The sequence below is a fragment of the Myotis myotis genome, unplaced genomic scaffold (genome assembly GCF_014108235.1).
Source record: "Myotis myotis isolate mMyoMyo1 unplaced genomic scaffold, mMyoMyo1.p scaffold_m19_p_5, whole genome shotgun sequence".
Lineage (NCBI taxonomy): Eukaryota > Metazoa > Chordata > Mammalia > Chiroptera > Vespertilionidae > Myotis > Myotis myotis.
This window is the reverse complement of record NW_023416357.1, coordinates 44,310,609-44,337,775: the sequence shown is the minus strand read 5'-3', so window position 1 is coordinate 44,337,775 and position 27,167 is coordinate 44,310,609. Positions and strand designations below refer to the sequence as shown.

The 27,167-nt window shown below is 40.4% G+C and overlaps 1 protein-coding gene across 2 annotated transcripts in view; it reads right to left on the bottom strand.

The window, feature by feature from the left end:
- RASGRF2 (Ras protein specific guanine nucleotide releasing factor 2) overlaps positions 1-27,167 on the bottom strand; it is a 183,526-nt gene that overhangs the window by 82,513 nt on the left and 73,846 nt on the right. For both annotated transcript variants that reach the window (XM_036310218.1, XM_036310219.1), the window contains exons 5-12: positions 23,463-23,716; positions 21,978-22,057; positions 21,393-21,586; positions 15,512-15,621; positions 14,713-14,831; positions 7,956-8,116; positions 7,056-7,122; positions 6,383-6,519 (exon numbers count right to left, since the gene is read on the bottom strand). In XM_036310218.1, coding sequence (XP_036166111.1) covers positions 6,383-6,519; positions 7,056-7,122; positions 7,956-8,116; positions 14,713-14,831; positions 15,512-15,621; positions 21,393-21,586; positions 21,978-22,057; positions 23,463-23,716 — 1,122 coding nt within the window. The remainder of the gene's footprint in view (positions 1-6,382; positions 6,520-7,055; positions 7,123-7,955; positions 8,117-14,712; positions 14,832-15,511; positions 15,622-21,392; positions 21,587-21,977; positions 22,058-23,462; positions 23,717-27,167) is intronic.

Here is a 27,167-nt window from a genome sequence, read left to right as displayed (position 1 = left end):
ATTCACTTCCTTACACTACAGCACCTTGAAACAATATAGGTCTTTTGTAAAAGCAAAGTGATGTAACATGAACTTTCAAAAAGCTCGCACACATGTGTGTGCGTGTGTGTGTGTGCACGCACACAAGTGAGCAAATGTTTTTATTGGCAGGAGTGGTAAATACTCATGATCACATAAGCATGTATTTGGTAGTGTTGGAGAGAAGAGTTTGTGCCTTGAGAAAATGAATTCCATTCACTCATTCAAGAAATACATGAAAATAAGCAAAGTGTCGCTAATCTTTAAGGGCAACGTTGAACCTATGTGAACTACAGTAAACCTTGAGATTACGATAACAAGAGCAGATTCCTGGGCCATGGATACAGTAGTTCAGCAGTGATGACTCTAAGTAGGCTGGGGCTGGGAACAGTGTGTTCACAAAAGCCCCAGGTAATTGTGATGCAGCTGGTCCTTGACAGTGACTTCTCCAGCAGGGTTTTTGAGGGGTTTGCTTCGGGCAATATCTATTCAAAGGTCAGTAGTCTACTATGTCATCATGTTTTTTACCTTATTAATACATCTAGGTAGAGGGAAGAAAGGTTAGATTAAGTTTTTCTTTTTTAATTCACCTTCTTGTTAGAATAGAAAATTTCCTATTGATTCCAGAGAAACTATTTTAAGGGGAAAAAAGCATGTCAGCATGCTACAAATTAGTCTAAATGGGTCTATATTTTGACACAGCTGCCCAAATCGAGAAGCTCAGAGGTGAATTTTAATTCTGCATTTTAGTTAATACCCATAATTACAGAAAAATGTGTTTAAGACACCATTATTGTATGACAGTAAGACAAGCACAAATGAATGCACTATATTGAAATGAATGGTCAAATCTCCAGTCTCAAGTTTTTTTTTTCTATAAATAGATGAAAAAGGGAATAATTATTGGTCAAGACCATTAGCCACTTGTGAGTTTTGTTGGAGGCGTCAAGGGTTAATAATGGCCTTACTGGTGTAGCTAAAAGTGCAAGTAATCATTGAAGCAATTGTAACTTCTAAAAATTACAGCTTTAGAGACGGAGGCCTGGCTTAGCCTACAGTTTTGAACAGTGTTTTGTGTGAAACTGGGATTGTGTCAATACCCTGGAGCCACTTGATTATCTAAAATCATAGCCACATGTGCTTAATGGAACACGATAGCCCAGCACAGCGACTTCAAATCAATTCACAAAAATATTAAGATTTAGCAAAATAAAGGATGACAAATAAAAAGACAAAGTAATAGAAAACATAGTCGAAATAGGAATTGAAAGAAAATGTTCATTTCCCTAGTCTCTAAGGAGAGCAAAAATGAATAAATGTCCATTTGGCATGAATGGACAAGACATAGAAATAGTGGGAAATGTTCATCTCATTGATAATTACAGACATGTAAACTAAAACCAGTAGAAAGCAATACCGCTTTTCCATTAAATAGGAAAATATGATAAATGTGGCAGGACTTAAAAGAAAGCTGCATAGATCCCTTACTGATGATGTAGTGAAATGAAGAGTTATATATTTCTTGAAGCATTTTGGTAGCCTGTTGAGTCATGAATTATGAAATCATGAAAGTGATCAGGGACCTGTACCAGCCTCACCTACTGTGGGAAAGATACACAGCCAGGGATCTTGAAAGGGAAAAAACTTTTCAAAGATGTTTAGCACCACAGCGTTTATTAATACCAAAACCAGGAAACTGCCCATATGATATGCCAAATATTTGAAAAAAATCTAAAAAAGTGGTACATTAATGTGGTAGAATATACCTATATATACAAATACATATTCTGATATATGCATTTTAATATATATATTAGAAGACACCAATATGAAGAATTTGCATATCTATAGAAAGACATATATGAGGCAAAAAGCAAAAATTATACATATATACATTGAGAGCCAAACTGTAAAATTATTTCTCTATAGCAAGACTGTGGAGGATTTAGAGATGGAAACAGTTGATTTTCAGGGTAAAGGTTTTCTAATTTAATTGTACTATAATGATCTTGGAGCTTGTTAAACCTTGGGGGTATCTGGAACGGGGGTTCAGGAATCTGCATTTTTAAAAAGCCTCCAGGTAATCCTAACAGAGTGATCTGTGGCAATACTTTGATAAACATTTATTTAGTGTTCTGGGTGTTGGAAGTAATTTTTAGTTCCCTTTTGTGTCCATATTTTTACATATACTAGTACATCATAAAATATTAAACAGTACATTTTAAGCATTCAATAGATTCAACTTATTAATAATGAATATGTCCAGAGACATACTTGGGAGACTGACAAATTCCATCAGTGTATGTATAGCACATAATTTCCCCCAGAAAATGAAAATGCTTTAACCAGAGAACAAAGCCAGTTGAGATGCAGGCTGCTGGGCAGCAGGCCAGGTTCAGTCATCAGTGGAGCACTCCCTCCCTACCACTCACCGTTCAAACCCCACATCAGGACAATCACTGAGTATCGCAGGACACTCATTAGTAGCAGTTGACAAGTGACCACTCCCTCCTGGATATGTTTTATTCGTTGACCTCCAGGACACCATGCCCTCTTAGCTATCCGACTGCACTGGGGAGTTCCTTCTTAGTCCTCTTTGATGTTCTCCCTGATCTCTCAATGGGGCCATGGACCTCTTCTCATTTCTATCTAGTTATTCCCTGGGTGATCTCAACAGTTTCACAGCCTGAACTACCACCTAAATGGCAGAGCCTGGACCTAAACACTGAACTTCTATATCCCATTGCTTACTTAACAACTTCCTTTGTTTCTTTTTCCCTCGCTCACATTCTACTCAGCCACACTGACTTTCATGCTATTACTCAATAAATGCAGTGTCCTCCTGGTCTGGAAATGGCTGTTCCCTCTGTGTGGAATAACTTTACCTTCACCACATATCTACATGTTACTTCTATCACCTGCTAAAGTTGTTGTTTAGATGTCATCTTCAGAATGAGATGACTACGATTGAAAAATTATACCAACCCACACACCTCCCATAGCCCAATCACCTTCTTACCCTGCCCAATCACCTTCTAACATAAACAGTATGTAGCCCTAGCTGGTTTGGCTCAGTGGATAGGGTGTTGGCCTGAGGACTGAAGGGTCCCAGGTTCCATTCCAGTCAAGGGCACATGCCCGGGTTGCGAGCTTGATCCCCAGTAGGGGGTGTGCAGGAGGCAGCCAATTAATGATTCTCTCTCATCATTGATGTTTCTATCTCTCTCTCCCTCTCTCTTCCAATCTGATATCAATAAAAATATTTTTAAAAATTAAATTTAAAAAATAGTGTGTAGTTATTCATTATGTTTACTGCTCAATTCAGTCTTCCTTACATTAGACTATAAGCTAACACAAGCAGGGGAATTGTTTGTCATCATTGCCTCTTTTGTGCATGATATGTCACAAGTACCTAAACAGTGGCTGGCATATAGCATCACTGAATAAATTTATTTGCTGAATGAGTGCAATCCTAAGTGTCAGGGCCACATAATATCAAGGCTCTACTTACTAAACAAAGTAATTTCATTTAATGATGTTATCACCCCTCAAAAAGATACAACTTTCAGTCAGTGTCTTTCTCCAGTTCAATTGTAGATATATTCAAATGCAATTTAACATCCTAATCATAGCAAATTGGAGAAATAGGAGGAAGTTGTACATTTCTGCCACAAGATGTATCTAAGTCAAGAGTCTCACTTGAATGCTTGTGGCAGGCAAAGCATTGAGTACCTATCTTTAAAGAACCATTCACGCACACCAAGGGCCTTTCTCTTTTGATAATACCTCACCAGGCACCCTAAGGTCACTTGAAGCTATTATCAACTGTGTATTGTAGGAGCCCCAGGTACATCAGAAGCTAGAAGCTAGAAGCAACCAGAAAAACACCTTTGCCTACTGCTATTCTCCCCATTCTTCCTACTCCCCTTGGCTTCATAACACTCACAAAGTTTTGTTGCATTAAGTTGTCTACTTCCTTTTGTTCCTTACGAGCCTGCCTGTCTTCTTGACAACATGGCACCTACACAACACCTGGCAGCACATGGTGATAGCATGACAAACATTCACAGAACCAGTGAATGATTCAGAGTGTCTTCAGGTCAGAGATGCATTACAAACAGAAACTAAAGTATTGATAGAACACAGAGTTAATGAAAGTATTAATAAATCACCATAAGGATGTAATTAAGCAAATATAGAAGATCTCACATTTTCATTCCTTCGTTAGCCAAAAAAGTACTTCACTTCTAGCTATTCACCATCAAAGTAGTTGTGGGCGTATATAAGTAAAAATCCAGCACTCCTATAAAGAATGTTTAGAGTACTAATAAAAGACCTGGATTACATGTGAGTCCTGACTCAACACAGTTATATAACTTTGGACGAACATTTAGCCTTCCAAATCTCAGGTTTCTCACCTGTGAAATGGGAATAATATTGCTGTTTACCTTCAGTACACTGTTGTAAGGGTCAAATGAGACTAAGTCTGAAAAATTTCTTTGATGTATAAAAATAATTCTTTTTCACATTTATTCTCTTTCTACTTTCCTTCAGTTTTCAGTTACTCAGAAAAAAGCACTTAAAGAACTATTGTATAATTCAGATTTTTACTTAAGTCTTATATAATAAGTACTATGAACTCTTCAGGGAAAAAGAGGCTAAAGAATCTGTACTATATGTCTTTTCCATTTGCCCAATCTTCCTTGAGTTAACAACTTTAAAGATAATTATCAAGCCTTCTTTTAATAGTTTCCTTACACAATCATTTTTCTCCTGTATTGGTTAATGGAGTGAAGAGCTTGGGTATAAAAATGCCCAAGTCCAATCCCGACTAATTTTTTTATGTCTTTATTGTTGAAAGTATTATCTATGTCCCCCTGTTCTCCCCATTGCCCCATGATAGCCTGCCCTGCCCCACCCCCACTTCAGGCTTCCACCACCCTATTTTCTGTGTCCATGGGTTATGCATATATGCATACAAGTTCTTTGATTGATCTCTCCCCACCCACCCACCAACCCACCCCTGCCTTCCCTCTAAAATTCGACAGTCTGTTCCATGCTTCTATGTCTCTAGGTCAGTGATGGTGAATCTTTTGAGCTCGGCGTGTCAGAATTTTGAAAAACCTTAACTCTGGTGCCGTGTCACATATTGAAATTTTTTGATATTTACAACCATAGTAAAACAAAGACTTATATTTTTGATATTTTTATTTTATATATTTAAATGCCATTTAACCAACAAAAATCAACCAAAAAAATAAGTTCGCATGTCACCTCTGACACGCGTGTCATAGGTTCGCCATCACTGCTCTAGGTCTATTTTGTTCAACAGTTTTTTTTGTTCACTAGATTCCACATATGAGTGAGATCATGTGATACTTGTCTTTCTCTGAATGGCTTATTTTACTTAGCATAATACTCTCCAGGTCCCTCCATGCTGTCTCAAAGGTTAAGAGATTCTTCTTTTTCACTGCTGCATAGTATTCCATGGTATAAATCTACCACAGCTTTTTTATCTATTCATCTACTGATGGTCACCTGGGCTGTTTCCAGATCTTAGCTATTGTAAATTGTGCTGCTATGAACATAGGATTGCATACATTCTTTCTGATTGGTGCTTTGGGTTTCTTAGGATATATTTCTAGAAGTGGGATCATTGGGTCAAATGGCAGTTCCATATTTAACCTTTTGAGGAAACTCCCTACTGTTTTCCATAATTGTTGCACCAGTCTGCATCCCCACCAGCAGTGTACTAGGGTTCCCTTTTCTCCACATCCTCGTCAGCACAATCATGACTAATTTTGATATATTTCCAAATCCTGAATAAATATAACAATTATCTAACTGGATATTGCTGATAAAGGAAAAATAAGCAAATTTGTTTCCTATTATTTTCCATATGGAATACAGGAGCTCATTTTCAGATTCCACACTACAGACAGTATCTTGACTGATGCAATTCCTTCCTTTGTGATTTCTCGCTATAGCCCTTATTAGCTGATTTTGTGTTTTTCACCATTTTCCTACTTCAGAAACAAATAAGAAAAAAAAAACCCATGGGGTCACTGGAGATTAACAGGGATATTTTAACTCCATTCAACACTAGTGATTACATTTAAAGATTGTACAAAATGCCCAGGAACTAAAATGCAATTGCTACATTTCATGTAAATTTCAACCATAACAAGAAAAACAAACAATGAATGATTCTAGCATATCAAGGTACATAGTGGTAATATACAGCAACTAGATGCACTTTTTAAATAAAAATAAATTAACTCTAATAAATCCTCTCCAAAAGTTAATGTTGTGAAATGTAAAAACAAAACAAGAAAATAAACTATGGCAAAAGCCACTTGCTTACCTGACTAATGTCGCTCATCCAGGCAGCTTTCTCCTGGCGTGAAGGTGCTAGCAAGACTACAGTGAAAGGGGCGGCACCAGGGGGTTCCACCACTATTTTAAAGTCCAGGTGTCCAAACACTTGCCCAGAACCTTTGGCTTCAACACACATAAACCAAACAATTAGATGTGAATGCAAAATCTGAGTAATAGCTGCTTTCACGTAGGTCTAGTAATACGATCAGTGTCCAAGTTCAGAATCTCGTTTCAGCGATACGGCACTCCTCCAGCATGGGGAGGCTTTGCTAAGCTCATAAGCAGGTAAACAAGCTGAGGTCAGTAGGTTACTCAGGGCTACAATCCCGGTCTCCTTCTCATTTCATGGTTTGTTTTGTTTTGTGTTTTAATTTCCGTAATCTACAGAGTTCTAACGCTCGAATATAATTCCTTTCTTCTCTGCCTGACACCGAAAAGTCATTACTGTGAGACAAATTCAGTAAAATGTGAATCCCAAAGATGGTTTAACAATGTTTACAGGTTAGATGGTTCAACAGAATTTTTCATATAGAAATGACTTCAGGGAGTTTATTCTCAGCTGCCTCCTTACATAGCTTTTCTTAGCTACAAAAATAAAAATAAAAAACCATAGGAATTTTTAATTCTAATGTAATTCTAAGTGATAGAATGTGACTTACAGTCATCATCGCTTGCATCTGACTCTTCAATCAAGGTACATTCTATTAGAGAGAGAACCCCACCTGTCTGGAAAAAGCCAATTTTCCATTAAGAGACTTGAGAATCATGCATAGGTTCAGAAGCTCTGATTAGCAAATCTTATTCTCAAGTTGCCACAGCAGAAAGCATAGCAATTCTACATCATAAATAAGTTTTTATACATTCCAAAATGAAATTTACATGTGTAAAAGTAATTGAGCTCATTTAACTTCATGATTCTTCTCCCCAAACCGCTCTCACTCCCAATGTTTATAAAATTTAGCAAGTCAGTCTATGGCAACTAGATGGCCCTTAGGGGCCCTTGAGAGTGCAGCTCAGCAAAGGCTGAGCTCATCAACCAGGAGGTGATTGGAGCAGTAGAAAGCCAATAATTTCAGGCACTAATAACAGAAGATATAGATAGGCAAATCATTTCTGTCAAGGGCCAGAAAGTAAATTTTTGAGGTTTTGCAAGCCATCTGATTTCTATTGCAGTTACTCAAATCTGCCATTTTAAGAAGCATGAAAGCAGCCGCAGAGAAAATGTAAACAAGTGACTATGGCTGTGTTCAATAAAACTTTATTAACAAAAATAGACACTGCGACAATTTGACAAGAATTTTATAGCTCAGTAGTTATCAATTAGTAATAATTTTGTCCACGTTAGGATTTTAATGGCACTTCTTAATGGTAATGCACATTTAAATTTCTGTTACTGTAGGTCCAAGTGACAACATAGTAAATGTTAAGGTTGGTAATTGTACATTACCTCACTCTGCAATTGTGATAATGTTTTGTGATACCAGGCATGGGAAAGTCATAATTAAATTAACTTGAATGCCTCTTGAAACATAAATAGAATAATCATGTAAAACCAGTACCTTGAGCAGATGCAGCTTTCCTCCTGAACTTCTTGTGCAAATTAAAAAGTGTTTTGTAAATAAGAAGCATTGTCTTTCTCCTTCCTTTTTCAAAGACAATGAACCCAGGCGAACTTTACTAAGTTTCCCCTTCTCAACGGAAGGTACTTGAATAAGAGAACCTGGTGATCAGGAAAGTGGAGAATACACAGCAATTAAAATTCTGTGAAGTGAGAGCCCTTCCTGATGCAATAAATACCAATGATTCACTGGATGCACCATTGGAACAAGTAAATTCCCTACATTCTGAGCAGAAGAAACAATATATTGTGCTTTAAGAGTCACACTAATTCCTACTATTTTTATAAAACACTTCAGATTTGATTACTCATCTCTAAGCTGGAAAATAAATTTGAAAGAAAGACAAATTGAATTCAAAGAATGAGGATTGAATCTCAATCAAATGATTAATTTAACAGTAAGATACATATTGTATAATCACATCTATATATATAAAAAGCCAGCAACCAGAATGCCGTGATGACCAAAACCACCAGTCGCTATGAAGCCCACTGTGGCCAGCGAACCCAGCAAACTGGCCAGATCAGGGGGTGGGGCCAGCTGGCCAACCTCCTGCAGCCCCTCCCCCCAGCCGGCTCCGCCCATGATTGCCCCGATTGGCCAGGCCAGCCAACCAACTTCCCACCATCTTCTCCCAACAGGCCGGCCTTGACCCCCCCCCCCCCCCCATTGGGGCCAGGCTGGCCAGACCCCACCCATGCACGAATTTGTGCACTGGGCCTCTAGTATGGTACTAAAATAACATAGTAAAAAGCATAAAGAAGTTATTCTTCCTGAAGCACTGAAGGAAGATAAATAGTATATTGATAGAATTTACATAGTATTTAAAAAATAGAATATGCAATACGTGTATATTATAACAATATACAAATTATACAATTTAACACAATCTAGTTAACTTAAGGACTGTTTTTAAAGGACAGCTATTTCAGGTTATATTTATTTTTATTTACTTTATTTTTTATTTAAATTTATTGAGTGACATTGCTTAATAAAAGTATATAGGTTTCAGGTGTACAATTCTATAATACATCATCTGTATATTGCATTGTGTATTTACCACCCAAAGTCAAGTCTCCTTCCATCATAATTTATCCCCCCTGTACCCTTGTCGACCTCCCCCCAGCCCTCTTCCCTTCTGGAAATCACCATGCTGTTGTATGTATCTATGAGTTTTGGTTTTCTTTGGGGTTTTTTTTCTTTGTTTGTTTGTTTGTTGCTTGCTTAATCCTTTCACCTTCAGGTTACATTTAAACTGTGCAACAAAAATTCTTTGTGGAATCTAAATGGAAAATAAACCACATAAAGTCTAGACACAGGGCATTCTTGTGAGTAAAACTATCTTCCATGCCACGTGAGAAGCTCTGCATAGACCTTATATAATTTCACCCTAATAATGACCTCCCTCTCCCCACAAATAAAATTCCAACATAAATTAAATATGAAACCCAAAAATACTAAGATTTGTGTAAATACCTTGCCTCTGACTTCTGAGATGGCCTGAGCCAGTATTATTTCTATGATTGGTTTAATCTACCATTTACTCAAAATGCAGCCTTAGAGAGGCTCAGATCAGCCTCTTGAGAACCATTCAATGCATCCTGACCCCTTAAATATTAACAGTGGGTCATCTCTAAGAGGTGAGGTTGCAGGCAGCCCTATTTTCTTTTCCATACATTTTTTAGGTTCCATGATATTTTTTTAATGAGCACAGAATAAAGTGAACAGAAAAGCAGTAAATTCTTCAAAGATACAAAATTGTAAAACTATGACTGTGAGTCACAAAATGTTCACATTAACATATAAATATTCCAAATAGCATCTACTTTTTAATAAAGATCTAAAGGTATACAGGTGGTAAAGGGCTCAAAGCTTCCATGCCCAGATTCCATTTGTTTAGGTGAGTGTTAGGTGAGACTGCTTGACAGAGAGAGTAGGCAGCTATTGGGGCCTCAAAATAGCATGGAAACCATCCTGGGGAGGGCATGGGACTGGGGAGCAGAGGGTGGGAGAAGGCTTGATTCCATTGAAGGGAGCAGGCAAGAGGGGAGTGAATGAGAGAGGTGGCAAAGGTGGGAGCAAACTGGCAAAGAACAAAGACAGTAATTAAATTTGAAGCGTAAAGAAGGATGGGAAAGCTCAAGACAGAACGCTTAGAGAAGTACATGAGCAAGTAATTGCAGCAGAGGGATTGTACTCATGGGACTTACAGGGTGGAAGCAAAGCAGAGGAGATCTTTCAGAGGACCTGGGTCTCCCATCATTTTACAGAAAGGGAAACTGAGGCCTGAGAGGCTAAACAGCTCTGTGTTCAGCTTCTCAGGGTGGCATGGCCAGGACACAGCAGTGGATTCAGCATCGTAAAAACTGAAATCCAGAAAAGGAATGGATGGGAAAAGGCAGTAAGTTCCAACTTTGCCATGGGTGGAATTGCTGGATCATATGGTAGTTCTATTTTTAATTTTTGGGGGAACCTCCATACTGTTTTCCATAGTGGCTGCACCAAATTACAATCCCACCAATAGCACACAAGGGTTGCCTTTTCTCCATGTTCACACCAGCATTTTTTATCTCTCGTCTATTTGATGATATAATGCCATTAATCTTAATTCCACTCAGTAGTGAAAAAGAATGAAGAGCAATTTCCAGGTTATTGGGTTAGACATTTGAGAAGATATAAGTATTGCTAGACCCCATGTTACAAGTTCAAAGAACACTGGAAGTACGTGATTCTGAGCGTGGGAATGCTCAAGGTACCAGAGACGCCCATGGCTCATTCTCAGTGCATTGAATTCAGTCTCCTTTATTTAATTTTCTTAATTCACATTTCTATAAGACGATGTTGAATCTGCATTGTGGGTTCTCTACAAAATGTCAATTTGGAGTGGCTTGATCTTTTACTAAATTTCATACATATTTTATGTTATCAAAAATAGAAACTCATTCTAACATTTGGATTTTGGTGGGGGGTTTTTGTTAATCCTCACTCGAGGATATTTTTTCCATTGATTTTTAAAAATACATATTTTTATTGATTTCAGAGAAGGGAGAGGGAGAGAGAGATAGAAACATCAATGATGAGAGAGAAGCATTGATCGGCTGCCTCCTGCATGCTTCCTACTGGGGATCGAGTCCACAAACTAGGCATGTGCCCTGACCAGAATTGAACCCAGGACCCTTTAGTCTGCAGGCTGATGCTCTATCCACTGAGCCAAACCGGCTAGGGCTCCATTGATTTTTAGAGATAGTGGAAAGGAGGGTGGGAGAAGAGAGAGAGAAAGAGAAACACCAATGTGAGAAACATCAATTGGTTGCCTCCTGCATGCACCCTGACCAGGGTTGGGAATTGAACCTGCAACCCAGGTACATACCCTTCAATGGGGATTGAACTTGAGACTCTTTGGTGTACAGGCAGATACTCTAACCACTTAGCAACACAACCCAGGGCTGGATCTTGGTTTTTAAAGTTTATATCATAATCTCACAGGCACTAGTTTATGTGCTTTTGTGAGCATTAGCTCCTTTAACCTTCAGGAGAACCCTAAAAGATAAACAACTTAAGGGGATATAACTGAGGCAAAGAGAGATTAATTAAATTGCCCAATATCATATAAGCAAAAAATGGAGAAGACAGCATTTGACCTTCAGTGACATGGCTCTATTATCTTCCTATTATTGTCTCAGATATTTATGCATTTATTTGTTGAACAAACTTTGAACAGATTTTAGAAAATGAATGACAATGTCAGACCACTGCTATGATACATTTTGCATCCTATTCATTAACTATCTAATAATTGGAATCAATTTGCAATAATAAAAGGGTAATATGCAAATCGACTGAACAGCAGAATGACCGGTCACCATGACGCGCATTGACCACCAGGGGGCAGACACTCAACCAGAAGCTGGGCTGATGGCTGGTGAGCACAGCGGTGGTGGCGGGAGCCTCTCCTGCCTCTGTGGCAGCGCTAAGGATGTTTGACTGCTGGCTTAGGCCTGCTCCCTAAATAGAACATCCCTCAAGGGCTCCCTGACTGCAAGAGGGCGCAGGCCAGGCTGAGGGGACCACCCCCCTCCCCGCCTCCCCAGTGCACGAATGTCATGCCCTGAGCCTCTAGTTTATAATAAAACTTCTGTTATTTCAATTACTAAATTCTCATGACTGACATTTAAGATTAGCTAATGCCCTTATTCTGAAGAGGCCTTTCAGAGAATCTAATTTATTTTTTCTAGTCCTCAAAAAAAAGTCACTTAAGATTGAAACTGTGCACATGTGCATTTGCACACACACATGCACATACATACCACACTGAAATAGACCTTATAGCATCCTTAACAGTAAATAACACAAATACTAACACAAAATTAGAGATAAATTGTAGTCAATTTCATAGAAAATAGAATCCCTCAAAGTTTAAAAGAATTTTTTAAAAACCCACCTCAGTGGATTTTAAAGCCTGCTAAGGGTATTTAGTAAAAGTGATAATAGATACAACCAAAGCAAAACAATGCAAACTTTCCAAACTATCTGTAATTCAATTACTTCCTACTTTCAGATTAAAACCACCTTTATTGAATAATTCCTGAACAGACAAACAAAACCAAACAATACAGATAAATACTGCTGAAAGGCAAATCATTGAATCAACATCAACACAATAATAACATCAGATATATTAATAGCTGGCAGCAGCTCCTTAAACGTGTGATACAGAACAGTCAATAAGTAATATCTGGACTTGAGTCAAAGGGAGAGGTGACTCATGATTGATTTTCTTCCAGGTGCCATGAAAAAAAAAATGATTCATTCAATATATTTAACCTTCGGGCAGTTTTCATTATAGATGTTTTTTACAAAGTTAGATAAAAATTGTCTAAGTTTGTAGGAATATACCAAATGGTTATGTATAATCAACCTTTGCAATCAAAAGTCCTTTCAGAAATTAGAGAAATAACAGTTAGAGAAACTCCTGTTTCCATTCCCACATATTATAAAGCTCAAGTCAATTAGTATTTGTCAGTAAACTCTGAACACAAGAAAAATACAAAAGAAGACACCTTACAACCCAAGCTGCAATTGAACAAGCGATTCAATTTAATCCCATGCTCATCTTCCAGGTATCATGGAAAGCACTGTACCAGGCAAGAGAGAATTCACAGACATTGCCCTTCAGTATTATAATTACTGGGAGAGACAGGCATGCAAACATGGACTTATAATACACAAGAGCCTGAAATACATGCACCAGGAGCAAAGGGCCTTGGAAACGATGAGGAAGGTAAATTCATTCTAACTACATGGGAGGGGACGAGAAGAAGCAGAAATGTTAAAAAGGCTACTTAGATGTGTCTGACCTAAGCCTGGTAGGACAAGTAGACCGTTAAGAGGCACGAAAGAGATGGGTAAGGGCATTCCTGGTCTCCAGGCTGGCGGACAACACACTAAGGGCACAGAGGCAGGGAAGTGCCGGGAAGGCAGGAGCCAACATGGGACACAGTCTGTGCAGAGGAACAGAGGGGAAATTCAGAAGGCCTGGTGTCGTTAGCATTATACTCCACTATTGTTATTTTTTAAATTAATAGCGAAAGCCAAAAATGAGAAAAGGTATCATTTCCTACAATATACTTCCAAACCTTAACATCTGTGTGATTTCTCTCTTTGTAAGTAAATAATGGAAAGTAGAACTGCATGTGTTACATTTTTGAAGTATTCTGTGCAAAAATCAATGTGCACGGCACACATGTTTGGTTTGATGAGGTAAACAATATTTTAAGCAGCACATTTTGGTGCGCAACAGAAATGCAAATTATCTTCAAACAATGTTGGCATAGTGTAAACAGAAATCAGGTTCAAGGCTAGTCCCAAATTTCTGTGCCGCTCCTCACCAGGTTCAAAATGATACATGTGTACAATACACTGTCTCACATCAATCCCATGAGGCAGGCTCCCCTCCCCCGGGACGCCTCAGCACTTAGAAACAATCTGGGATGTGGTTTATTGTCTGCACTTTGTGAGAGCCGTGGAGAGATGTGCACCGTTAGCTCTTCTTTCTCCATAGTTTCCAGCACAAATACCTTGAACTCTTCAAAAGCTCAATGTACGGGGTGATGCTACCAAAGCACACCCCACAAACAAGATGCCTTCGCCACTTCCGAAGGTTGGCAGGGGTCAGCGTGACATTTCATGGTAACTGGAGCCATCAGCTGACTCGAACATATCATGCGGGGCCTCCAGAAGTGCTGATGAAAAATGGGAACAGGAGACAGCTGTTTTCACTTCGGACATTGTCCCCACTGCCACATGAGAGGGCTTTAAGTAACGCAAGCTTCTCTCGGGCCTCTGCCTGGATGTCGTCACCACCTGGCACTGACACTCCCATCGGCCAGACGGGTCTGTCCTCACTGGAGCTGCAGAGAACGTCTGGCCCACTGAGGAGAAGAGTCCGGTCAGAACGTAAGGGGCTGTGCCACTCCTGCTGTACTATGATTGTGTTGCTGTTTTTCGTGGCCCCTGAAAAGAGACAGCACGAAGGTGGGCCTTGACCACAGCCTCCCTCAAGACCATGGGGATATCCTGCACGAACCGCATGAATCACACAGCTACAGCAAGCCTGCTCCCAAATGCTTTCCTGGGTCTGATCATGTAACAAACACAGAGATCACTCAGATGGTGGGTGCGCGGCATGAGGACTTACCTTGGCGGATGAAAGTTTGGCTGGTGTCCAGCAAAATATCACAGCCCTCCACGATCATTCTTTCTATGGCAAGGTTCTTCCTTATGTTTTCCGTGTCACTCACTTCATCGTGCATTATCCTGTCGGCCAGGACACAGACAGGATCACTGTCAGAGATCTTTGTATTGCCCTGGCCGGTGAACAAAGAGCCCCAACTGGGAACTTGTATCAGTGTAAGTGGGGCTGTGAGGGAAGCAGACTGGACGTCGGGACCTCAACAGGCCACGACCCAAAGCAAGGCCAATGTACACCATGACTCTACAGATCAGCGGGTCAGTGATTGTGAGTTCCTGAGTTCCCTGGGAATGCCGCTGGTAAATGCAACAGGAAAGCAACATGTTATTTTCTGAAAAGCTTTTAGTGAAGATTGAAATCAGCGTGCCATTTCTTAGAGGCAGAGTAAATGAGAGGCTTTATACCATTTATCCCAGATAAGCTAAAGGAACACAGATATAAATAATTGTCTGAAACATTGAAAAGCTACTGATAAATCCAAGATATACATGCTCCAGCTTCCTGGCAAATATGAATACAAAAATGCAATAAAAAGTCATTTTTCTTTTATGCTGAAAGAAAGGTGAACATTCTCCACCTTAAACTACAGTACACCTGCTCTCAAGAGCTACCATTAAACTTTCAGTGAATCTGAGAAGCTGGATTGTGTCTTGCCTCTTGTTCCCTAGACATACAATTAGGTTTCCACAAAACACTGACTTGCTGCTTTCCCATAACAGGCCGCTATTGTAAGTTCTCTGCGTACCTGGACAGGTCCTCTAGTTTTGATTTTGCAAATTCCAGACTCTTCCTCTCCACATGTTCATGGGGTGTATGAGCGAGCAGTTCATGAATTGTGATGATATACCTGGGGATCTAAATGCAAACACAGGCCAGTGTGAGCATAAGGCAAGGATCAGTAACCGGGACATTCTCTTCTGTGCCTCATCACTTCCAAGAAGCTCGTCTCATCTCTTATGGTTGTAATTGTTTTTCAAACATTTTTTTAAGAAATACATGAGTGTGGGAGTGGGGGGCAAAGGGGAGAGAAGGACACATATGTAATACCTTAATCAATAAAGAAGAAAAAAGAAATATATTTTAAAACGTTTAAAATAAACTACATTTCAAACATCACACACACACACATACTAGTACACACATGCGCAAATTCCCCAGGAACACATGAAAAGAGTAATAAAGTATTGTTACAAAGAAATAATTGTTTCTTTTGATTTTTTAATATAATCATACATTTCTTAATCATAATTTTTGAAAATTGGTTCATAGGGAAACAGATATAGCTATCATCAAGTCACTAGAGTCTGTATGTTATATATATATTTGTCTGTTTATAATTTTTTTAAAAAAATTGACAATCCTACTGTAACGTTTTCTTTAAGAATTAAAACTTGGGCCTTGGCCAGTGTGGCTCAGTTGGTTGGGGATTGTCCCATGCACCAAAAGGTTGCCGGTTTGATTCCTGCTCAGGGCACATGCCTGGGTTACAGGCTCTATCCCAGGTAGGGGGAGTGCAGGAGGCAGCTAATCGATGTTCAGCTCTCACACATCAATGTCCCTCTCTCTCTTTCCCCCCTCTCTCCCCCCTTCCTCTCTCTCTAAAAATCAATATTTATAAAAAAAATGAATTAAAATTTGGGATAAGATATGTTCACCCTTGTTATATTCTGATCCTCCTTCTAGCAGTAAAAAGTATTGTTTAATGAGGTTACTTATTTGTACTTTTGTTTATAAACAGACTACCCACATTCTGCCAAAGGCAAAGAAACTCCACCAACCCTCTGAAGGTTTTAACAGAATATAGCAGAGATTTAACTCAAATTTCAGTGATTCAATATATTTAAATTTTACTGGCTTAGAAACTAAAATTTGTTAGAAATCAGGGGCAGTGGGTTTAATCTTAATAACATACATGAACAATAGCTACCATAACACTGCTCACTGTGGGTCAGATCAGGTGCTCGAGGTTTACATGTACGTATAATCCTCCAACAACATAAGATTCCTCCCCATTTTACATATAAGGAAACTAAGTGTGGAAGGGTCAGTAATTTGCCCAATGTGGCCTCACAGTAAATGGCAGAGCCAGCCACGAGCCAGCTCTGACCAGTGCACTCGCCTAGTAAGTCTGCTCCAGGACTGGGGTCTCACTCAACCCCTGGAAGCGCCTCTGAGAATGAAGAAAGTGAAAGTTTCCCAGGGCTCCATGGGTAACTGCTTGCATTCTGACCTGACATGGTGTTGGTGAGTCTGTCCACAGCTCTGCTTTTGCTCTGGCAGCGGTGGCCTTCACTGGGTAATTTACTAATATGTACCGGGTGCCCACATTTATGTGTGAAGCACAGAGGGCAGCACCATCAACACAGACATCAATCTGCAGCTCCTACTCGGGATCACGTCCTAGGGGATGTCATCAAGTCAAGGTTTCAGCAGTGCTACCGACTCCCTAGTCATAGGAGGTGGGGAACAGCAGACCCTTCCCTCTAAAGGCTTGCTGCCTCCCACCCCATAGACCTCTCCCCGAGACAGCCTGTAGGGCTGTGACCCTGGGGAAGCTCCTGGGATAAGTATACTTTCAAATACCCCTTTCGCTTAATCCCATGATTGATCAAAGTTTTCCTCTAAGTTAGTACTCCACAAGAAAATCAAGGCAATCACCAGCTAAGGTACTCAGTTTTTCATAACAAAGAGGGCAGGAGTGGGAGAGCCTGGCTACTTATAGTACATGAAACCCCACAAAACTGAGTTTAGTCAATACCTCCATGGTCCTCCCCCATTAATTCAATCTATTTTAGAGAGCTCCCTGGCTAAGGTTCAAGAGAATGGATTTGAAATTTAGTAACTGGCCTTTTCCACGAGAAAGTGAAGGAACAAACATGCCCGAGACTGCCAAAAAGTGGGCAAAGAACGTTCTGCAGAGAAGTGGGCGGCTCCCCAAAGAGCTTATCTGTATAGTCAAGTGCTGATTACAAATCTGTTCCCCCAAAACCCAAGAATCACAGAAAGTACTGTCTAGATCGGTGGCTTTCAACCTTTTTCATCTCATAGCACACATAAACTAATTACTAAAATTCTGTGGCACACCAAAAAATTTATTATATTTTTTGCTGATCTGACAAAAAATATATAGATATAAATTTTGATTCATTCACACCAGATGGCTATTGTTGTGTTAGCTGTTGTCATTTTTTAAATTTGGTAATCTAAGGGAAAAGAGGTCAAGTGCCCCTGACTAAGTTAGTCAGGTACTGCACCTTTTAAAAATTCTTGAGGCACACCAGTTGAAATCACTGATCTAGATGAATCATCATTCCGCTTTCAATTATGGAACAATACTTGTCACTTTATAGACATTCGTTAGTTTGTTCTCCAATAACCATAAACAGGTGGCTACTTTCTGGTGCATATCTAACGGTGCTGGTCTCACCATGATGAATTCATGATCAGCTTACCTATGGATTTATGAGCGGATGCTGCCAATTTAAACAGTTCCAGACAAGCCACTGTCTTTGCAAAATAAAAATTATGTTAATCACTACATTGTTTTTCATAACAAATTTCTTGGCAACATTTGGATTTGCTTATCTGATAGTTCAATTGAGGATATATTCACTGTATCATCCAAATTCTACAATTCCTCCATGTTTCCATAATTCAACATAGTTCATTAACAGCAGCAATTGACTTACTGGACAAGGGACCCAGAAAGAGGTAGAATATAATACTTTTCTACACATACACAGGCTAAAAGTTGCCAATCACCTCTCCCCTTTCTCTGCTCCACACCAACCTCTGTCCCCATATACAGGCTCGAAAAAAATAATCTGGAAGTATGAACTAGGCTCACCTCTTCCATTGTTGCTATACAGCAAAAAACTGAAATGTGCCACCCTCATCCCAAGGTGTCCAGCCTACACCAGAGCAAGGCAGAAGTACCACTGCTAATACAATGTATGCAGAGGGACATAGATGTGCCTCGACCATCTGAGAGAGCAAGTGCCTCATGACTATTCCACCTCATTAGTGAAAGGACCAAAAGAGAACAAGAAGAGTGGAATGGACAAGACCTAGCAATAAAAACCTTTAAACTTCCAGAAGGAGCAGCCCACCCCCAAGTGTTCCATGTATTACTTTAGAGAGACAGTAGGATGGAGAGACACCAAATGAATAAGACCGAGGAGAGACATCAGTGAGGATGAGGCCCTTGGGCAGCAAACTCTGATGATTTTCCCCTCTTGGTCTATTCAAAATAGTTATAAGGAAGCAAAATAGTTATGAGGAAGCAAATAAGTAAAGAGCACAATTCTGTGCTCTTTCAATTTGCCCATTTCTTGCAGTTGGACCAGTTCTGGCCAAATTCTTTAAATTTGAGGTTTCTCCCAGAGCAAGCAATGGCTCTCATAAGCTGAGGCTCTTGGTTACCCTGGTCTGGATGAAGCCAGAGAATCTCAACATCTGACCCTTCAGTTAAATTCTAAGGTTTGGGGCCACCACAGTCTTGGCAGAGGCAGAGTGGGTTAGGGCGTAGACCAGTGGCCGGCAAACTGCAGCTCGCGAGCCACATGAGGCTCTTTGGCCCCTTGAGTGTGGCTCTTCCTAAGCCTTAGGAGTACCCTATTAAGTTAATAACAATGTACCTACCTATATAGTTTAAGTTTAAAAAATTTGGCTCTCAAAAGAAATTTCAATCGTTATACTGGTGATATTTGGCTCTGCTGACTAATGAGTTTGCCGACCACTGGTAAACTAACACCACCATGTAGTTACCCAACCAAACTTTCAGAACTAGTCTAATGTGAGCACTGTCACAGCGTCAGAGAGCTAGTGCCCGGGAGATAGCCACGGCTCAGCTGCCTCAATTTTGAGATCTAGAAATGGAGGTTTAGATGGTTCCATTATTTCCCCCAAAGCTATGACTAAAGGGTGAGCAAGACAGCCAGGTCTCCCAAGGATTCCCAGTCCAATGGTCCTTGTCTGTATTATGGGAAGTCCTTGGGGTCAATCAAAATGCCCAGTCATTGTTATTGGGCTTAAGCTCCATGGGGAGGGAGGGGGGGTGGTGGAAGAGCATTACAGCATTTTTAAGAAATCCACAGACCTTTCCAAGGGCCTACATTCAACTTTTGGACATGCCACCTAAAGTGCAAGTGCAGCCTGCCATTTTAAAACATTGAGAGAGCTTCACCAGGGGGAGTTAAGTAGCAATTGGAAAGATATCGGTGGGGAAGGAGCTGGGAACCTCTCTGAATGTTCCATGTGTCTTTCACACTCCACCTTTGTATATTCACCTGAGTTGGGATTGCTGAACAGAATCAACTTAGGGTATTTTAATCATAACCTAGAGGCAACTGCCAAAAATTCAAACAGAATCTCAGAAGAACATTGCATTATGCAAACTTTGTTTCACTGTAAATAAATCTTAAATTACAATTTTGTATAAGGTTACCAAAAAAGAAATCTTTTTTTCTTTGAAGTTTTCCTTGTGAAATATTTCCTCAGAGAGGCAAAGAGTTCAAACAATTCAGTTCCATGAAAAAAACACAATAACATTACGAAGTTCCACTATACTTAAGTTATTTCAAATGCATCCTTTTTGTTTTTATAGAGATTTTATAAACTTCTATAGTAATTTCCAGGATTTCAAGAAGGTTTGAAAACTGTAAGACAAACCATCACAAACCAGGCCAACATTTCTTTCTGAGGCTAGAAAATGATCCACCGGGGTCAGCGCTGAGGGGGACAAAGCTCCCCACAGAAACCCTAACACACATGATTCGGGGATTCATGGTTTACCACATGACAATTTAGAGGGCTGGCCAGAAGCCCCATAAATTCCACATCGGGACACTCGATGCCTTTCCAAAAGAACAGCATCAACACTTTTCAAGAGAACAGGCAATTCAGTTCACATTTTGGCCTCTGCAGTTCTCACTCAAGGGCTCTTAATGGTAAAGCCCAAGATACAGGAAAGAACACAAGTGTACTTGATCCCTTGGGTTGCTCTACTCCCACAAAGTGAATGTCATGACAAGCCCCAGCCTCCTTGCAGCAGCCCGAGAGGGGCCAAGAGTCCCCGGTCCAGCTAATGCCTCTGGCTCCTAAGTCTACACAGCCTCTGTTACCTGGGAAGTCCTCCTTTTGCTCTCCAGAGCTCCAGCCAAGGGAGACTCACCAGCAATCCCAGCAGGGTGGGGAGGATGGCCAGGAACACAAGACTTTCCCACTAGTCCACTCAACTTCTCAGGAACCTTTTATGCAACCAGCATACCCTGGAACATTTGCACAGCATCCTATTTCTGTAACCCTAATAATATTTTTAAACATGCTGGAGGAGGAGACTTCATGGAAGAGGTCTGCGTGGAATCTTTCTATAAAGAGAACATTGTGCTGCTTTTAAAAAAAAAATCATTTTTTATGTAATTGTCTCAGAATGCCTGGCTTTCTTATATATACTAGGCAGAGAGAATGTGAGGCATAAATTTGATTATCTCAAGGTCAAGATCAAGATGAGAGGTGAGGCATGTGTGTTATAATTCTTCACAGGGGATCCTTACACATCTCCCTCTGTTCATGAGGAACATTGAGCTGGAACTAGTGACTCATAAAATGCATCCCAGAGGACTCACCTGAAACATCGGGTAGGTCAAGAACGTTTCTAGCATCCTCCCTTCACAGGCAGGGTTGGCTTCATACTGTTTCAAGAGCTTGTCAAAATCTCTGTTTTGCTTACAATTGGCAAGCACTTGGAGGCTGTACTGGTGGTTACGCACAAATTCTTGATAAATGTTCAGCATGGGGAGCAAGATATCAAACAGATCAGCTGAAAGAAGAAGTAAAACGGCAGTTTCTTTTGGTGCTCAGTGAATTATCTAAGGTACTGGAGAGAGACTGTGTTCACTCAATGGGAGTGGCAGGGAGTGGCTCCACCCAGTCCCAGGTGTCACACATACATGGGGACCAGTCCAGATGCCTGAATAACTGATCTGACAGAGTGCTCTCCAGGGCAGAGCCTGACTCTAGCCCAGAATGACCATGACAGGCCAGGGGAAAGGTAAATAGTAGGGCAGAACCCAAAGGCCAATGAGACAAATTCCCAATGGCTAAAGTAGCTCACAGATCAGTGGGAAAATTCAACAGCTTCAGCTGAATAATGTTGAAATTATTTTACTCTAATTGTAGCCAGAGTAAGAGAAACCAAAGCATGCACTTACCTAAAATTAAAGTAGGCCAGTTTGCTAACCTTGCCTTCAGTCCTTGATGAAATATTTCATGAAGAAACATGATTGTTTCACTATAAAAATGCAATAAGAATATAATTCAGTCTTGAGTAGAGCCATTGCCATCCAATGTGGGAAAATCTCCCTCCTTCCTCACAACAGCAAAGCCTAGCTTTTAATCACATGCTATCAGACTTCTTCTCATTACACACATACACACACACACACACACACATACACACACACACAACTATGGCACATTCACATAATATAATACAATGTAGCAATTTTTTAAAAATTGAATGGTCTTTAGATAGCAATATGGAAAGATGTCCAGGATATATTGATACATGAAAGAAAAATCTATATAAAAAATACATTGCCTTTTGTGTAAGAAGGGGCAAAGTAACACTCAAAATCCACATTTGATTTCATCTACATTAATAAACACTGGAAGGATAAATAAGAAATTAATTTAAATGATTACATACAGAAAGTGGGGGAATGGGGTGGGCGAAGGCAAGGTAAAAATGAGATTTCTAACTGTTGCTTGATGTTTTCATGTTGTTTTGACTTGTGAACTATTATCTACTCAAAAACAAATAACTAAAATTTTAAGTGAAACACTTAAGCACTTTCCTTCCCCCTATCTCCTTTGCTTCTTTTTTTAAAATATATTTTTTTATTGATTTCAGAGAGGAAGGAAGAGGGAGGGAGAGAGAGATATAGAATCACCCATGATGAGAGAGAATTATGGTTTGGCTGCCTCCTGCAAGTCCCCCACTGGGGTTTGAGCCCACAACCTAGGCATGTGCCCTTGACCAGAATCAAACCTGGGACCTTTCAGTTCGCAGGCTGACGCTCTATCCACTGAGCCAAACCGGCTAGGCCTCTCCTTTGCTTCTTCATTTTTCTACAGAACTCATCACCACATGATAGACTACATAGTTCACTTAATCACTATTCATTGTCTGTCTTCCTTCATCAAAACTTAAGTTCCATGAAGGCAGGGATTTTTTATTTTCTTTTTATTTTTTGCTTTGTTCACTGAGGAATCCTCAGCAGTAAAGATACTATAAATATTTATTGAGTGAATAGATTTACTAGAAAGTCTCAGGCCCTCTGTTAGTTTTTGCTCTTCCTAGAGTACTTTTGTATAAATCTTATGTAATGACCCATTAATCACTCCATTTCCTTCGTTTTGTGAGGGAGATGATCTTTCCCAACATAAACATACCCCCACAGAATGATAAGAAAACATATATCAAATAGAGGAGAAAAACAGAAAACTACATGCCAAGATTCAAGATAAAGATATACAAATTGGACTAGTAATGAAACACAAATAATAGCTTTCTTATTTTCAATGTCATAAACTCATAAAAGTGAATTTATGAAACCTATGTTTTTATGAGTAGAGTAAAAATTCTAAGAAATACAAATGGGTTTTTCACATGACTGATTTATGCCAAGACAAACCTGTTGAGGAAAATACTACTGACGTCGTCATGGCTGATGGGGGGCTTCTTGGAGCTGGCGGCCATTCGTAGGGGCCGGAGGAAGCAGTTGACCAGGATGTAGAGCTGGTGAACGTACTCTGACTCAGCCTCTACCATAGTGAACACAATCTGGTTTCTCTTCCTCATACTTTCAGCATGAGGAGAACAGATGTAATCCTGCACGATGGTCTTCCATTTCCTTCTACACAACCATCCTCGCATGAAGCTCTGAACCTATAGAGCAAAAAGGAAAAAGGAAGGCAAGGGAAGGGAAAAGAAGGGAAGGGAAGGGAAGGGAAGGGAAGGGAAGGGAAGGGAAGGGAAGGGAAGGGAAGGGAAGGGAAGGGAAGGGAAGGGAAGGGAAGGGAAGGGAAAGGAAGATGGAAGGGAAGGGAAGGGAAAGGAAGATGGAAGGGAAAGAAAGAGGGAGGGGAAGAGAAGGGAAGATGGAAGGGAAGGGGAAGGGGAAGAAAAAAGAAGAGAAGAGAAGAGAAGAGAAGAGAAGAGAAGAGAAGAGAAGAGAAGAGAAGACCTCAGGGATCTGTGAGACAGGTTTTTTAAGTCTGTCAGTAAAGGTGTCCATCCTGTGCCATATGAAACATTGCTCTTTCATTGGTGCACTAATGGTCCCACCCCTAGAATATGTAATGGCAGGCTTTTTTCAGATAACAGAATATAAATGATTTTTAAAATAATAATTTTATCAGGTTTACAAATTTCTTCCATAAGCTTAAGGTATTTAGGCCTGCCTAAATAGACACCAGAATCCTCCTATATAATAAAAGCCTAATATGCTAAGTGTCCGGTCGGCCAGTCGGCCATTCAACCAATCAAAGCATAATATGATAATGATATGCTAAGGCTGCTCAGCTGCTCACTATGATGTGCATTGTCCACCCAGGGGGCAGACAGTTGACCAGTTGACCAGTTGCTATGACTTGCACTGACCACCAGGAGGCAGACAGTTGACTGGTCAACCAGTCACTATGACGTGCACTGATCACCAGGGGGCAGACGCTCTGACTGGAAGGTTAGCTTGCTGCTGGGGTCCGGCCAATCAGGACTGAGTGAGATGGGCCAGACATGCCCTGGAGCCCTCCCACAGTCCCTCCCCAGCTGGCCAACCTCCTGCATCCCTCCCCAGCCCCAGTTGTTCACCGGTGGGGTCCCTCAGCTTGGCCTGTGCCCTCTCACAATCCGGGACCCCTCAGGGGATGTCAGAGAGCCAGTTTTGGCCCGATCCCGCAGGCCAGGCTGAGGGACCCCACTGGTGCATGAATTCATGCACTAGGCCTCTAGTATAATAATATTACATGGTTAGTTATTAACATTTCAAGAACGAATGTTTATTCTTTAGCAATCAGATATTTTTAAAAATATTTTAAATTGTAGTAAAAAAATGCATAACATAAAATTTACCATCTTAGCCATTTTTAAGTGTGTAGTTCAGTAGTGTTCATGTGGAAAATAATACAGTAATTATTAAATAATATAAGAACACACTCTGTATTTCGTGTACTCACAATTATAAACATAATTTTGCTACATCCTGTATTCACATTGTTGCACAACAGATCTCTGAGACTTTTTCATCTTGCAAAACAAACTTTATACTCATTAAACAACTTGCCTTTTCAGTTTTCCCTTAGGTCCTGAGAACCACCATTCTTCCTGTTTCTGTGAATTTGACTACTTTAGATACCTCATACAAGTGGAGTCATATAGTTATCTGTATTTTTGTGTCTGGCTTATTTCATTTAGTATAATGCCCTCAAGGTTCATCCATGTTGTAATATGTGCCAGGATTTCTTTCCTTTTTAAGGCTGAATAATATTCAATTATACATATGTATCACTTTTTTTTTTATCCATTCAGTGGACAGTGGGTTGCTTCCACCTTTTGGCTACTGTAAATAATGTTGCAATGAACATAGGAGTGCCCATATCTTTTCAAGATCCTACTTTTAATTATTTTGGATATGTACCCAGAGGTAGAATTGCTGGATCATATGGTAGTTCTATTTTTAATTTTTTGAGGAACCACCATACTGTTTCCATAGCAGTTGAATCAATTTACAATGCTACCGATAGTACACAAGAGTTTCAATTTCTCTACATCTTCATCAATAGTTATTATTTTGTTTTCATGAGAGTAGCTATACTAATAGGTATGCAGTGATATCAAACTGTGGTTTTTTTTTTTTTTAACATATTTTATTGATTTTTTTACAGAGAGGAAGGGAGAGGGATAGAGAGTTAGAAACATCAATGAGAGAAAATATCAATCAGCTGCCTCCTGCACACTCCCTATTGAGGATGTGCCCACAACCAAGGTACATACCCTTGACTGGAATCGAACCTGGGACCCTTGAGTCTGCAAGCTGACGCTCTATCCACTGAGCCAAACTGGTTAGGGCAAACTGTGGTTTTAATTTGTATTTATCTGATGCTTAGTCATGTAGAGCATCTTTTTATGTTTATATGATGTCTCCAAAGATTATATACAAACTAGAGGCCCAGTGAACAAAATTCATACACAGGGGCAGAGGGGTCCCTCAGCCTGGCCTGCACCCTCTTGCAATCCGAGACTGCAAACTCCTAACTGCTCACCTGCCTGCCTGATCACCCCTAACCGCCTCTGCCTGCCTTCCTGATCACCCCTAACAATCTCTGTCTAAGGCCCCACTGCGGCAGCTTCATCCGGAAGGACATCTGGAATGATGTCTGGAAGGTCATTCGGCTGTCCGGTCTAATTAGCATATTACGCTTCTATTATTATAGACTAGAGGCCCGGTGCACAGATTCATGCACGGAGGGGGTGGGGGAGGGGTGGAGTTCCTCAGCCTGGCCTGGGCCCTCTCGCAATCCAGGACCTCTTGGGGGATGTAGCAGTGCACCAAGCAGCAGGCAGCCAGGGAGGAGTCCGAGTGGGCGCCATGCCACTCACGCTCATCCCAGCCCACTGCGCCTGCAGCCGCTACTCGGTAGCGCTGCCGCAGAGTCGGGAGAGGCGCCCGCCACCACAGCTGCGCTCGCCAGCTGTGAACTCAGCTTCTGGCTGAGCGGCGCTCCCCCTGTGGGAGCGCACTGACCACCAGGGGGCAGCTCCTGCGTTGAGCGTCTGCCCCCTGGTGGTCAGTGTGTGTCATAGCGACTGGTCAACCAGTCTTTCTGGTCATAACGGTCATTTAGGCATATATATATATATATATATATATATATATGGCCAATTGTATGTAATCTTTGGAGAAATGTCTATTAAAGTCATTAGCTCATTTTAAAATTTGGTTATTTGATTTTGTGTTGTTGAGATGTCATTTGTTTAAATTTAAAAATAAGTGTTAGTAATAAGCTCATCCAACTTCTTTTACAGATGAGTAAACTAAATTTCATGGTAAATCACACAACTAGGAAGGCTACAAGGAAATTTAGTGTTCTTTTACCTGCCCCTTGTTAACTGTAAGGACTCTCTTTTCCAGCCACATGGAAAAAATACATGTTAACAATTTGCAATGGTTATTATTTTGTGAAAAGAAACATAAAATACAGTTTAAAAATCAATCTTATAGAAAACTAGAGGCCTGGTGCACAAAATTCATGCACGGGTAGGGTCCCTAGGCCTGGCCGGTGATCAGGGCCAATTGGGGCCTTCTGGCTGCCAGCCAGAGCTTTCCTTCCCCGGCTGC